At 38.7% G+C, this 14,786-nt stretch overlaps 1 protein-coding gene across 1 annotated transcript in view; it reads left to right on the top strand.

The window, feature by feature from the left end:
• rxfp2a (relaxin family peptide receptor 2a) overlaps positions 1 to 6,957 on the top strand; it is a 28,462-nt gene extending 21,505 nt beyond the window's left edge. The window contains exons 13-20 of the mRNA XM_034550315.1: positions 154 to 225; positions 342 to 413; positions 598 to 827; positions 1,947 to 2,092; positions 3,653 to 3,748; positions 5,069 to 5,237; positions 6,356 to 6,574; positions 6,692 to 6,957. Coding sequence (XP_034406206.1) covers positions 154 to 225; positions 342 to 413; positions 598 to 827; positions 1,947 to 2,092; positions 3,653 to 3,748; positions 5,069 to 5,237; positions 6,356 to 6,574; positions 6,692 to 6,957 — 1,270 coding nt within the window. The remainder of the gene's footprint in view (positions 1 to 153; positions 226 to 341; positions 414 to 597; positions 828 to 1,946; positions 2,093 to 3,652; positions 3,749 to 5,068; positions 5,238 to 6,355; positions 6,575 to 6,691) is intronic.
• The last annotated feature ends 7,829 nt before the right edge of the window (positions 6,958 to 14,786 follow it).

Raw genomic sequence — 14,786 nt, 5'->3', positions numbered from 1 at the left:
TAATTCATTCTGTATGCAGTGTGGAGAAGAAGTATGTAGTATTGCTCTGGACAAAAAAGACCAAGAACATCTGGATTTTAACTGTCATTCAGCCACACGTATATCACCCAGGCAGGCTTCACTGACTTTGTTATAATCTGTTTCTTGTATCAGAAATATTTCCCATAATCCACTTCTCAAGATTCACCCCAGTCACTTCAACCACCTAACAAATCTTCAGTCTCTGTGAGTGTGACACACACACACACACACACGCACGCACACACACGCACACACACGCACACACACGCACACACACAAGAACACACTGTACAGTGCTGAGATATGTTCTGTTGTTGTAGGGCGCTGGAGGGGATAGAGATTCCAGACATTCAGACTAAAATGTTCCTGCCGATGAAGAACCTCTCCCACATGTGCGTACAATCTAACGCGAGTATCACAATCCTTACATTTATCTTGGCACCACCGAATAACACAACGTGATGTCTCTCAACCTTTTTTTCCCATTCATGTGTCATTGCTCGTCTCACTCTGTCTCTCTCATTCTTTTTCTTCTGGTACCACCCTCTATTTGTCTTTGCTCCTTCTCTCTGCCAGCTACTTTAAGACGTTCCAGTACTGCTCTTATGCGCCTCATGTCAGGTCCTGTAAGCCCAACACAGATGGCATCTCTTCCTTTGAGGACCTGCTGGCTAACATGGTGCTGCGGGTGTCTGTCTGGGTCATGGCCTTTATCACCTGCTTTGGTAACCTGTTTGTCATCGGCATGAGGTCACTGATACGAGCAGAGAACAACCTGCATGCTGCCTGCATCAAGGTCCTTTGCTGTGAGTAACCACACATCTGTCCTTTCAGGTATACTATATGCAAATACAGAAATACAAATACAAATGTAGCATCCAACTGTGCATGTGGGGGTAGAGGTAAACCTTATCATAACAACAACAGTGCTAAAAAGTCAACAGTAGAGAGCAGTAGAATTAAAGAAGGGATGAAACTACAAAAGCAGATCTTTAAAAGGGAATCTTCAAACTGGGATTTATTCAAGTAGCCTGGGTCCAAACCTCTGAATCACTGCTCATGTCTATAACTTTTATTCAGCAAATAATGAGGTGAAACATAATCGTAGTTCAGACCTTTAATTATGTCTGGAGGCAACTAAAACAGTCGTTGTGATGGAATGGAGTTGATAAGGGAATAATAGTGCTGTTGTCCAGCCGGGTGAGAGATCAACAACATGTTTGTATGTCATTAAAAACGTTGCCTTGCCAGTTCTTGCCGTCACTGTAAAATTGCAATAATCCAGCCATGAAGAACGGATTATTAGGGTAAGCAGTGCTCACACTACCGCACACATGATTTGTCACACAGGCAGCAGAGTGAGCTCGTCATAGTACAGCTGTTTCTGGCGCAAGATTTCATTTGTAATAATTAATGTAGAACATCCTGAATTAATACATTGAATTAAATTATACATGTGATCAAGATCCTGTGAAATCTTAGATGTATATCAAATCTCAGAGAAGACCATCTGCACGAAATAGGAGCCTTTATGAGGCTTTGAGGTTGTGGGCTTCAGCGTTGGTGATTGCAGGAATTAATATCACTTGTCAATCCTTAGCAGCAGTATTATTATTATTATTATTATGAATAGGTTCGCTGTTTTATATTAAGCCCTAGCCCACATCTACATCATTATATAACTTTGAAAAAAACGCACCTTATGAATAAGATTGATAAAGATAACATTTTACAAAACCCAGAATGATCTTTCACTACTCTATAATGACCCTCAGTGATATACATTTCAAGTTTAATTTTTACTATCTTGGGTAAGTTTAAACTTTAAAAAATACGGACAAATTCAGCTTTAAGGCTTGGAGACGGTAACAACACGTCTCTCGGTAAATGGACACTCACATTTGTCACTATCTCGTCTCGTTCAGGTGCAGACTGCCTCATGGGCGTGTACCTGTTTTTCATTGGAGTGTTTGATGTGAAATTCCGTGGACAGTACAATCGTAACGCCCTGCTCTGGATGGAGAGCGTTGAGTGTCGGACCATTGGATTCCTGGCCATGCTCTCCTCAGAGGTAACTTGTTAAAGATACACACTCACTAATCTGCTGTGTGACGGTGAACCTGCAGTGTTCAAGTACTCAAGTTCAAGACCACTTTTTAGAGGCCTCAATTTCAATTTTGTATTGTCCCAGTCTTGGTCTCAACCTCTGAAAGTCTCTAGGTCAAGACTTGCATTACACTGACACTGCATTACATATCCAATAAATATATATATATATATATATATATATATATATATATATATATATATATATATTTATTTTCAAGCTGTCAATTGCACTTACTTACTCTTATTCTACCGATGCTGCTTTTTCACTGATCACTATTGCTGCTTCTGCTGTTGTTGCTTCAGCATGTAGACTCTGATTATATTTTGACAGTTTCTTGCTCATGTTTTATGCCAATTAGGAATGACACTTTCAGAGCCTATACATGCTTTAATTGTACTCTTTCTGTAGCACGTGTTATGCTGAAATCTGTTTTACTGGGGTTGGTTTCTTCTGACTGACCCTGGGGATGCATCAAGCCCACTTTTTCTCTCCAGATACAGATTCAAATACCTCAACTCAGTTTATCGGATGGCCTGACACCAGTTCTGTCTTTTTACCAAATGTAGAATATTTGAACTTCTCTGCGTTGAACAAACATGAATAAAATGTGTATATAATGAGACATGGGTCATTGTTGTGGCACTGCAAACTGACTTGATATATGCCTAGGACAGAGGAAACAATTAATATGGGATTTAAAATGCCTTTGATGAAGAAAAGGGTATTTGGACGGTACAATGTATCCTTGAATCCCATGTCATACAATATTTGTCATAGAGATGTTGTCATATTCTAAATTGCATGGTTTGAATCCATGTTTGCGTTTGTTGCCACAATTCTTTGCACATTACCACCACCACCTGTAATGAAATAAATACTGTGAAAGCAACGGTAGGAATGTGGATCAGGAGTTTTCTGTGGAAGGACTTTATGGACACACAGTATGTTTTGGTAAGAAACGCTGAACGCAAACTTGATTTTTGTCAGAAAACTCCACAAGGCACCTTTTAATGTGAATCATTGATATCTGATTGGATCAGTGCATCCTCAACCGACCTCTGATGTTGTGCAGAGTGTTAAAAACAGATCTGAGAACAGAAGACAACGGACCACCTCAACTCACATGAATCTACTGAGCAAGGGAGTAACGAACCGTACTGATGGTTTATAGTGTTGCTATTGACTATACAGCCTGTAAACTACACATAACTGCTGCATTTAATTTGAATTCACAAGCAGTTGTTGAAAAGGAAAGAAGATGAGGGTTGTTTATAAACCAGGAAGAGTTTTCAATAAGCCCGTTGCTCAAGATCAGCACACATTGCAAATCTGTGACAACAATAAAGCAGATGGATGTTATTCATTATGTTATTCATGTTACTTTGAAGCATGTTTGTAGCATTCTTCAAGTCAGTCTCCAAGTTTGGTGTGCTTTGTAAAATGGTCGTCAGAAATGTTACTGCAAGTGGTTTATGATTAAATGACGGTCCTTTGAGACTCAACGTGAATGTCTTCCCACAGGTGTCTGTTCTCCTCCTGACCTACCTGACTCTGGAGAAGTTCCTGGTCATTGTCTTCCCCTTCAGCAACCTGCGCCCGGGCAAACTTCAGACTGTGGTGAGCTACTTTATAATAATAATATACTAATACTATTACTGAATTAAGGACTGCTGAGTGTCTTCACATTTCAGTATGGTGTTTAAAATTATAATTCAACCTTATGGTGTAAAATCAATTAATGTTATGTTTTTTATTGTATTTTTAAAAGAACAAGCTATTATGGTGAGCTATTCATTTTTGTATTTATTAATTAAATTTGAAATATAGCACTTAATTTTACGTTGATTTTAATAATTAGTTTGAAGCACTTATATGCTTTGGAATGATTCATCTGCAAATGTATTTGATAAGGTCTTTTAATTATGTGCGTTTATCTTGTTGTTTTTACTTCTTGTTATTGTGTATTGGTAATGATCTGTTGTCAATGGAAAGCACTTAAAAAGTGCTGTACAAATAAAATAATAATTATTACTATTATTCTGCTGAGTGAGTGTACGTAGCAAAACGTAGCCTTTGCTACGTTTAGAAATATACTAATCATACGGCAGAGCAGATCAATAGCAGCCAAGAGCTTCAGGAAAGCGTGTTTAACGTGTGAAGCCTTTCAGCTTTGGGTCACATGGGGGTTCGCAACGCCATTTTTTATTTTAGACTGCAGACCTCAGTATAAATGACAATAATTACAATTACGCCACAGATACATGCTGCCAGTTGACTCACCTTGTGTGTGTGAAAACATTGTTTATCAAGATTGAGATTAAAACATTCAAGACGATTGTCATCAAAACAGCTGTTACCTTTTGACCCTTTTACCCTTCAGGGAGTACTACTAGAGTACTTCTAGGTTCACCGAAGTTCAGTTCAACATTAATCCAAATGTTGTTTTGAAAAACTTAATAACCACATACAAATTACGAATCTATTTTACGAAAATATAAAAAAAGTTAAGAAAGTATAAACAACAACAGAATATTAATATATTTTTTTTTAATGGATGTTTCTCAATCACTGCCTCACTCACGGCTGACTAGAAACGCAGCGTTGCCATTTCAACACTCCTCCCCATTACTCTGCAAATATACTCGTGCAAAAGCCTTTTGCTGCTGCAGCTCCACCACCCCAGCATCCTCTTTATGTGCAGCATTTGAGTTATTGTTGTTTTAACTAAGATCAATATAATGTTTATTTGTTTTGGGGGATTTTTTGAGAGCTCACTCAAAGAGCAAAGCATTTTCCGCCAAATATGACTTTGCTAGTAATTCTCTTTCGTTCTTGATGTAAGTCTGATTGAAATTTGCTTAAATATTTTTGTAATTGTGGACTTTGAAACACACTCTGTTTGAAATCCTAACAGCATGTTTGTGGTCCCGCTGCAAGGTGGTCCTGGCCTCTATCTGGCTGCTGGGGTTCATTATTGCTGCTGTGCCCCTAATGAATGAGGACGTGTTTGGAAACTACTATGGACGTAATGGGGTCTGCTTTCCCCTGCACTCTGACAGGCAAGAAAAACCTACCGCCAAAGGATATTCAACAGGGATATTTCTGGGTAAATTGAAGGAAAAAAATCTATTTTATATAAAGTATACATTTCTAACGTAAAATCATTATACAGTGAATGTTGATTTTAGCAATTAATTAAAAACTTGGTTGCAGCTTTTTTTTAAATTTGTTGTCGATGAAATCAAACACTCTATAGTGATCAACTGCACTAAAAACACTGAGCTTTAAATCCAATGAGCCATTCTCTTGCTCATCATGGAGACATGAAAACAAAAACTCTATATTGTTATTATTTTGTATGGATGGATAGCTGAATATGATACAGCTTTATTTTTTCGTCTTCACAGTTTCAAGAGCAATCTGATCTCATCAGAAAGTGTTACATCAATAATAAACAATCATCACACACCTCACATTTATGATCAAGTGGGATTCATCATTCAGAACCTGTGTAAGAGCACATGGTGCATCTGGATTTGACAACGCTTATATTTTTCAAAGAAAATATAGAAAACATATATGAGAAATTTAAGGGAATGTTGCTGTGTATACCAACCAACTAACAGGGAACATCATTGCATGTTAGATTTGGCTATTACACAGAAAACACCATGGAACCATTAGTAATGCATGATTAATCTGCTCTTATACCTCAATGTTGAGGACCAGTAGAAGTCTGGCAACAATGCTGAATAAATTATGGGGGATATTGCTTTCAAAAGGGTGCCAGCAGCACAAGGCTGTCCATAAGAATCATGTGGATTAATTTATGAGCTGACAGTTTGCTGTTTATCGTCATTAGCTTTTCTGTGTGTGCGTGTGTGTGTGTGTGTGTGTGTGTGTGTGCGTGCACACACACACACACACACACACACACACACACACACACACACACACACACACACACACACACACACAGGAAGCTGTATACAAGTATGCAGATTAACTCAGGTCTTTACCTCTTTCAGTATTAACAATTTAAGAGTGTAATGTATCCTAATATATCAGTGGAAGGGTTTTTTTCCTGGTGAATGTGTACTTAAGTATATTTTTATAATAATACTTTTAATAGGATTTTGAATGCAGGATGTTTACTTGTAATGTAAAGGATCTGAATATCCCCCACTGCATTTGTGTGTGTGAATAGCATGTGTATTTCTTTAGGCCTAAACCTGGTAGCATTCCTGGTGATCGCGGTCTCCTACGCCAGCATGTTCTATTCCATCTATAAAACTGGCATCAATGCCACAGACTTGAGGAGCAGCCTGCACAAAGATGTGGCTGTAGCCAACAGATTTTTCTTCATAGTGTTCTCTGATGCCCTCTGCTGGATTCCCATATTTTTGGTGAAAATCCTTTCACTATTGGAGGTGGAGATACCTGGTAAGAAATTATTCTGTTTAAGTCATCAGTTATCTGTTTGACCCCTTTACTTATTTCATAGAAAAATAAATACATGTAAATATAAATATGGATGACTTTGCTCCTGTTTTCTTTTAGGCACCATCTCTAGCTGGGTAGTCATCTTCATCCTTCCCATCAATAGCGCCTTGAACCCCATCCTGTACACCTTGACCACCAGCTTCTTCAGAGAGCAGGTGGAAGTCTTACTCTGTCGTTGGCAGAGAAGACACATCTTGAAAAAGGACCGCAAAAGCCTCACCTCCTCCACAATCTTCATGGAGGTGCCGCGGCCTCCTTGTTACAAGCCACCAGCCTATCTCCAGCAAATGTCACTGACCGGCGCAGATACCCGCTACGCCTGAGGCGAGGCAGGGACTTTCCTGGTGCTTTGTAAACCTGCTGGTTAAGGGGCCTCTTGCTGGCTATTTCTTTATGCTCCTACAGGGCAGTGGCACTGCTTTAATGAGACTATCGTTCCAGTGGAACAAGACACAGGCTCTGACGTGCTTCGCATTTGTTAAAAAAAATACTATATACACACTTGGACAGCACTTTGGAGTTCAGTGAAGATGGGAATAACAAAGTAGATTAGTCAGAAGATAAATAGCAGCAGATACTGTACATCTCACTACCACCCCGCGGACCATCACAGTTGACTTAGAATGTCTTCAATCAAACAAGGAAACATGTACTATAGTGACCCATTGGTCAGATTATCAGCAGGAGAGAGAGAGAGAGTTGGGAGACACGCAGCCAAATATCTCTCTGATCTCACAGACATCATCTTCTATGGAGTGAATTACAGGTTAAAGCTCACTGAGTCACAGATATAACATCAGATGCTACACTGAGAAATAGGTTCACGGACAAATGGTTTCAGTCCAAACACAAACAAGGAGAGAGACTGGGACTGCAGGAACTCAAACATGGTTTATGGAATTATAATGCTGTCACAATACAAATAAAATTGCAAATCAGTGGTTGTATTTTGTCCACAGTACAATTATGCTATCAAAATAACCCATGACATGTATTATGCTCTCTGCTTCCTCTCTCTGTATTTTGTTGTCTTCTTTTTTCTTTCTTTTAATGTCTCTTGTGCCATCAATTGTTGGCTTTATTGCCGGATTAGCTTGATTATACAGTATTGAATGCAACATTTTTAAATAGATTCCACAAATGATATTTAATTTATTAAACAAATCTGCAAGTTAAATGTTCAATAGCACATTCAACTACAAATGTCAACACAAATCTTGACATTACTAATGACAAATACATTTTAAATCATTTTACCCTTAATGACTGTTTTGACAATGACAATGTGAACTGGACTTTTGCATTTTAATATAAAAATATATTTGCCAATGGGAATTTTATTGAATTAAGGCAGTATTATAATTACATGTACAAGGCACTTACAAATATGAGAGAAACCAGGTAATGTGAGAAAAACATGAGTGAGAGCGACTCGTGCATCAGTTATGTGTAGCAGGAGCTTCCTGTTCCCGAATGAATGTAAACTGATGCTCATTTTTGTCATATTTTTAATGTTGTTCTGATGTAATGAGTGTAATGTGATTTTTTTTGCCTGACTTTGTTACATGACATGTACAATGCATCTGCATGAACAATTCAATTTAAACTGTATTTACACAGGGGGGGGGGGGGGGGGGCATAGGACAATAAAATACAAAAACAAAGAAAAAGAAAATACAGTACACTATGTGCATTGACTAATTGCAAACCCCAACTAATATGCTGCAGCATCTTGATACTAAATTAATTACTAATTAAATTATACTTGTATTGCTCAGACCGTGACTGACCTTAACTGGATTAAAACGGTTGGTTAGAGCATGCTGCGTATAATCCATACATGAGGACTTTGTTCATTTCAGATTTGTTGTCACTGGGCTTGTGAGACGTCACCCGGACTTAAGAATATGTCTCTGTTTTTATTTTTTTATACAGTTTTTATGTCAGCTTTTTATACTGATAAACTGGATCATATACTTTGTTTTTTGCTACCTTTTTACAGTTGCTTTGATTCAATGATAATATACAACCGGATCATGATGAAAGTGGAACAAGCTGTTCTACAGGTGTACAGATTTATATAGTAGCATGCCAAGCAGTGGAACCCACTCTAATGAAATAAGGACTATCATTTTGTATAATGCTGTGCAGGTTTATATTTGTTGTATAATATTTGTTACAGGAGTCTTGTTCATGTATGTTATGTATTGTATCTGTTGAAATCAGGTTGGTGGTTTTCTGTTTATTGGTTTTCACACAGAGATCGCCCTGTGACTGGATTAATAAAAAAAATGAGAACAAACTTGAAGTATATAGTATGTTCAAAATAAGATGTAAGATTCTGTTCTAAAATGATAAAGCTCCTTAAATGCACCCAATGGAGAACTGAAGCACTGACCCATACTTCGTTATTTTCATCAGTTTTTTTCTGAAAAGCTTAAACATGATAGTTGTTTGTTCATATTCCAAACTAAATGCCAAATCTACTGTTGAGAATAGAACGTTTGCTGGTTGTCATTTTACCCTAGAAAAAACTAATTATGTTATTGACACTCAACATTAAATTTCTCATGAGCTGCCAAAACCTATCAAGAGTTATAGTTGGTTAAGAATATTAGCAAATTGTATCTTTACATTGCTAAATAGATGACTGAAGTAAATAAATAAAAACATCCTAATGTCGTATTAGGATGTTTTTATTTATCAAGGGACATCAGTAACATTACATTACATTATTTGTAACATACATGTCACTACTTTTGAAACATCACCAATAGGAGATTTACATTCTGAACAATATGTGGAATTTGTGGAAGTACTCACCTAAATGAAATAAAGTGCTTATTTAGATGTGTAGACCTCCTTATTAATATTTCAAATAAAGACAAGCACAACAGGATTCTCAAAGATAAGCTGACTATTTCACCTCGCCATGTGTTTGTGAAGCTGCCTGTGCTAAACGCATCTGCTATCATGCCACAACATGTCTTTTCTTTTCCGGCAGCCCTTTCATCACTTGATTTGACCGCACCTGCGGTGCTCAGCATCCTTTCGTAGCAGGTGTCCTGCCCTTGGACCATGTTGCACCCCTAGCGACAGGTTGATGGACACCGCCGCCAGCCAATAGAAAACGTGCCTCACCTAAGCTTCCAGAACCTCGGCCTCCAATTGGTTGCTATGGGCGGGGCCCTGTCATCCCGAGCAGTAGTGCTGTCAGCCGGGGCGGCACGACTCCCGGAGGAGAGAGACGAGACGGATTGATGAAAACAGGCCACTAAATCACATAAACAAAGAACCAGTGCCGGGATATGATCCCGTAGTCGCCAAGGTCGACGCGGAAAAGGTACGGTTGAGTTTAATGTCGCGCTAGAGCTGTGTCTGGTGGTGTTTGATGGCGCTGTGTTGACGACAAAGGCAACCGACCAACGTCTCGATAAAACATCGATATAACTACCACTGGGGCTTGAACTAGCTCGTCGGCTAACGTTACCGAGTTAGCTACAGGCATAGCTGGTTATAGTGCTCGACACCCATTACACTTTACTGAATAAAACGCGACTAACCTAAACACGCTCCACGTTTCCTCGGCGGCGCGCACACACCGAACAATGCCGCGTTGCTTCGTGAGGCAGCAACAGTCTTCATGTTGACGGGACGGGGATTGTAAATACACACTTCGCGATGGCGGTGAGAGATAATGCCTCATTGCATGTTAGCAGCCAGCTAGGTAACGTTAGCGTACAACCAACCAAAGTCACCATTGCTAGTTGCTAACGAATACAGCTTTTCGAGTGCTTAATATATAACATCTCGTGGTGTAATATAAACTAAATGAATGTCAAAGACCACGTTTGAGCCTTTGGATCACTCACCGATGGGATGTGTTTCCTCATTGTGGAAATGATTACCTAGTTGTGGATTAACACACAGCCTTCAAATTGTCATGGTTTTATGGTCCAACGGCGCACATCATCCCGCCTGAGTAGCTGTGCACTTTATTATTCAGCAGCTGAGACGCTCAGGAGTCAGCGTGAATATTTTGTGAGGGAAAGCCAGTGTTACAGCATGTATTATTTACATGCACTCAGTTACAGACAGCTAGCCGGCACCACCCTTATTGTGCACCTGCTTCATTCATTGTCATCTGGCGAAACTGAAACAGATTTTTGTATGTATATATATTTTTTGATTGGGTTGATATTGTGCCACGCTGGAAAGCCATATACTTCAGTGAGTTTGTTGAAAAGTTAATTAGTAGGTTTAAGGATTATCATATCTCTTCCTTTTGCCTGTGGTTTTCCTCCCCAGCCTGATACTCCTATTTTAAGCCAATTCCTCCTAATTATTCACCCTCCCTCCCTCCCTCCCTTACTCAATCATCGCCCTCCCCATCTCTCCAGCTGTTTGGCCTGGCTAGTCAGCCATGGCGACCCAGTTAACTCCATTGTTCTGTGTCTGGACTAAGTAACGCGCACAGACAGCATGTCATGTGTGTCACAACGCTGTGCTTTCCCCTCACTCCCATATCTGTTCATAGGACATCTCTCCTCTACACCTGACTCTATGTTTGAGGTACTGCTCTGAATATTATCATAAAGTTGTCACTGGTTATTTTAATGTGTTGGGAATAACTATAGAAGCAAGAATTCAGTGGAGCCGCATGATGCTAAAGCGTTTTAAGGGATTTTTCTACTGACTAAGATGTAGTAATCTTTTCTCATCACATGTATGTTGGTAAGCATGTCGAGGTGTATTATGCTGCGCTGGGTGGTTCATTCGGTAGCCATAGCTATAGTGTGATATAGACCGCACCACTAGCAGGTATCAATTTATTGTTTTTCAATACCACCATAGAAGGATACTTTTTTTTGTTTTATCAGAAACTAATTTTAAAAAACATTAGTTTAAAATTTGACTTTGGTCTCTCTATTAATTTCCATGCAGTTCAGTGTAATTGATATTAATTGGATTAATCAACACATTGCATGTTGGTGTTATAATGTATTACTTTAAAGGGTCAGAGAGTTTTCTTCACCCATGTAATCCTCTAAGTGAAAACATTACAATCCTCTACACTACAAGTCAAGAATTGTTAGATCTTTACAGAAAGTCCCTTCTTAATGCCATGTGCAGACCAATGTTTGAGCTTCCTCAAGATATACCATGCAGTCTGTGCACTTGATGTCAGACATTACAATTAAAGAGACTATCGGGATGGATAGTGAAATGTCACCAGTTGTAAAAGTACTGTACTAGTCCATTGAATTCTTTCCCACCTGACTTGACCTTGTGACAGAAACACATCTAGATGTAATGCCCACCATCTGACTGTATTAAAATGTCATATTTGATATGCATTCTACACCCTTTTTTGGAAGTTAAATTATGATAGTACAGTGTTGTTGCAGCACTGCCAATCTTCTATTCTCTAAATCCTGTGCACTACAAGGAACAACTATAAACCAACCATCTAATCCTGAGGACATGACCAACATACACGTAACGTATGGCCTTTTCTTTAGTGGTTAGTTGAGAGTAGAGAGTGACAAGAAACTGGAGAAGCGAGGGAGGGAGTATGTCATTGTTTGACACACATATTTGGCTCAAGGCAGTGACACTGTGGTTGATTGGTTTGTTATGTGTCTTGTTAGTCTATGTCACGGTTCAAGCTCGTGGTCACACACACAGTGCACTATTTTAGCTCTGTTGCTCAGTGATGTGCGCAGGCCACTGATCACTTAGTTCACTATACTGATGTTACTGAGCTTCATTCACTCCCTCGCTACAGCCTGCTGAAGCACAGTCTCAGCTGATACACTATCTATCTGTCATTGTTTCCATAGATACCTTGGCGGCACCTCACTCCCACTGGCTTACATAACCTGGTGTTTCTGCCAGGCAAACACAAGTCCACACATACGGAGACATCACGGTTGCATTCCTTACCATCACGCTCCCTGTCTGACTTTGCCTCAGGTGCTAATGTGGAAGAGATTAGTGCTTGTTTATGGTTGAGCTCATCTCCTGAATATTAACTCTTATACTTTAAATAATCAGAAAAGCCTGGTTGAGCCTTGGGGGGGATGTAGCTATCTAGGCGTTTGATTGATAGTTAATTAATTTGACTTGTGTGTTTGATTTAGGATTTGATTTTAGGACGTCTGATAATTGGTCAGGGAATGTTGTTTTACTGCTGTTAGATTTGATCGCTCTGAGGCTGTTTGCAGATGCATTAGTCTGCACATTACCCCAGAGATCTGCTTAACACAGCTCTCTCTCTTTCTCTCTCTCTCTCTCTGTATATATATATATATATATATATATATATATATACACTCACACACACAGAAAGGCTGATGGGCATAGTGTTTGCATTGCATGTGCACATATCTAGGGCTAATATTTGTGTGCCTGAATTATTAATTGTGGGAGTGCATATCCTCCCTATTTCCTACAACGATTGAAAGGTTTCTAACATTTCTTTGTGTTTTTAAACTCAGGTTCTTCAGAGACAAAAATCAACAAAATTAAACCTACAATTTTAATGCACTTTTTCACTGAGACTAAATCAGAAATGTGGCTAGACGCATAAGCCAAATTATTATTTCTCTAACGGGCTCAAGGGGGCACCATTGTAGAGCCAGTCTGGAGGCTTGATGCTGACTGTGAGCAGTTAGACCAGCAGTGGCAGTAATCATAGTTGTAGCAGTTGTCAATGTAAACTTGATACATTTGATTCTTTGAGAAGACACATGTGAAAGACCCAAAATATGTTCAGTTTAGTCTAGATTCAGTTTTTTACCGGATACTGCTGCCTGAGCCTGGTTCCAGACCTCTGAATTGACATCCACAATCATCTCCAGTGTGTTGAGAGATTCAAGTGAAGTAAAAATAAAAGGGCAGTTCGGTGTGATAACCTGGCGGCTGCTGCCCTGGTACCTGCTAACGATGATGTCTCAGCCTTGGATGGACTCCATAGCCTCAACACATGTCAGGAGGGATGTTGCAAAATAGTAAAATTGTACTTGAACATTGAAAAATTCAACAATGTATTCAAAATAAAAATAAGTGTATGAAAAGTTTTGTTTTGTTTGTGAATAAAATTATTTTTTTTCATTTTTCAGTAGCAGATTTTATATTTTCAACTTTAAATCTTTTTTTACAGTTTAGAATGTTAATTGGTCGGGTTCAAATCTTTTTTTCAGGTTCAGAACTTTTTTTTCACTTCATACCAAGTATAGTCTAAAACAGCTTGCTAAACATAACTTAGTCACTAGCAACACTTGTGTTTACTGCCAATGCTGTGAATCTGGCTTAAGTCAAAGATTCGAAAAATAAAAAGATTAAAAGTTGAAAATATTTAATCTGCTACTGAAAAATGAAAATATATATTTTATTCGAAAAAAATATATAACTTAATCTAAATTATATTTAAACCAACAAAACTTTTCATACATTTTATTTCAAATACATTGCTGATTTGTTTCAATGTTCAAGACCAAAACTTGAATTTTCAGGTTCAAATCTTTTTTTTCAAACAAACAAAACTATTGGCCTGGATTTGGCTCCATAAATGTCCCAGTAAAAATAGTCTTCATGTATTTATCTTTGCTAGTATTGACAAGTACTCAACATGTAATTACTCAGAACAACTGTGGGTAGAACAATAATGTTTGTTAAGAAGAGATTTCTGCGGTGAGGCAGGCTTATCATTAATTGTACCCTTCATCTCAGTAAATAACTGCACTGGAGTCTTGCTGAAGTGTTTGAGCCAAAAGTAAACTTGTTTATAAATGCCCTCCTGTTAGACCGGGTTGCTGAGCATCCGGGACGATCTGGGCAACTGTGTTAACATGACTGCATATTTGAGTGACAGGAGAAATAAAAGCTGTCTCCTTGTAGCAGAGGTCTCGGAGGGTGCGATTTAAATGATAAGTGGAGGGATGATAATCAGAGAAGAGGTGGTTCATGGTGTGAGGTTGCTTCCGAGTGTTAAAGGAAGACAAAATAACAAGACAAAAAAAGGTGTGTGGTGCATGCTAGTAGCATCTTGTACATAGTACTGTATTCTCAAGGAGAGACCTTTTAGCAGTTTGCTTAAATGCACAATGTATGACCCAGGTTTAAACCATGAGGTAGCTCCACCACCCAA

The sequence above is a fragment of the Cyclopterus lumpus genome, chromosome 14, assembly GCF_009769545.1.
Source record: "Cyclopterus lumpus isolate fCycLum1 chromosome 14, fCycLum1.pri, whole genome shotgun sequence".
In the NCBI taxonomy this organism is placed as follows: domain Eukaryota; kingdom Metazoa; phylum Chordata; class Actinopteri; order Perciformes; family Cyclopteridae; genus Cyclopterus; species Cyclopterus lumpus.
Note: the sequence above shows the minus strand (reverse complement) of the source record. Positions and strands in the feature narration are given on the sequence as shown.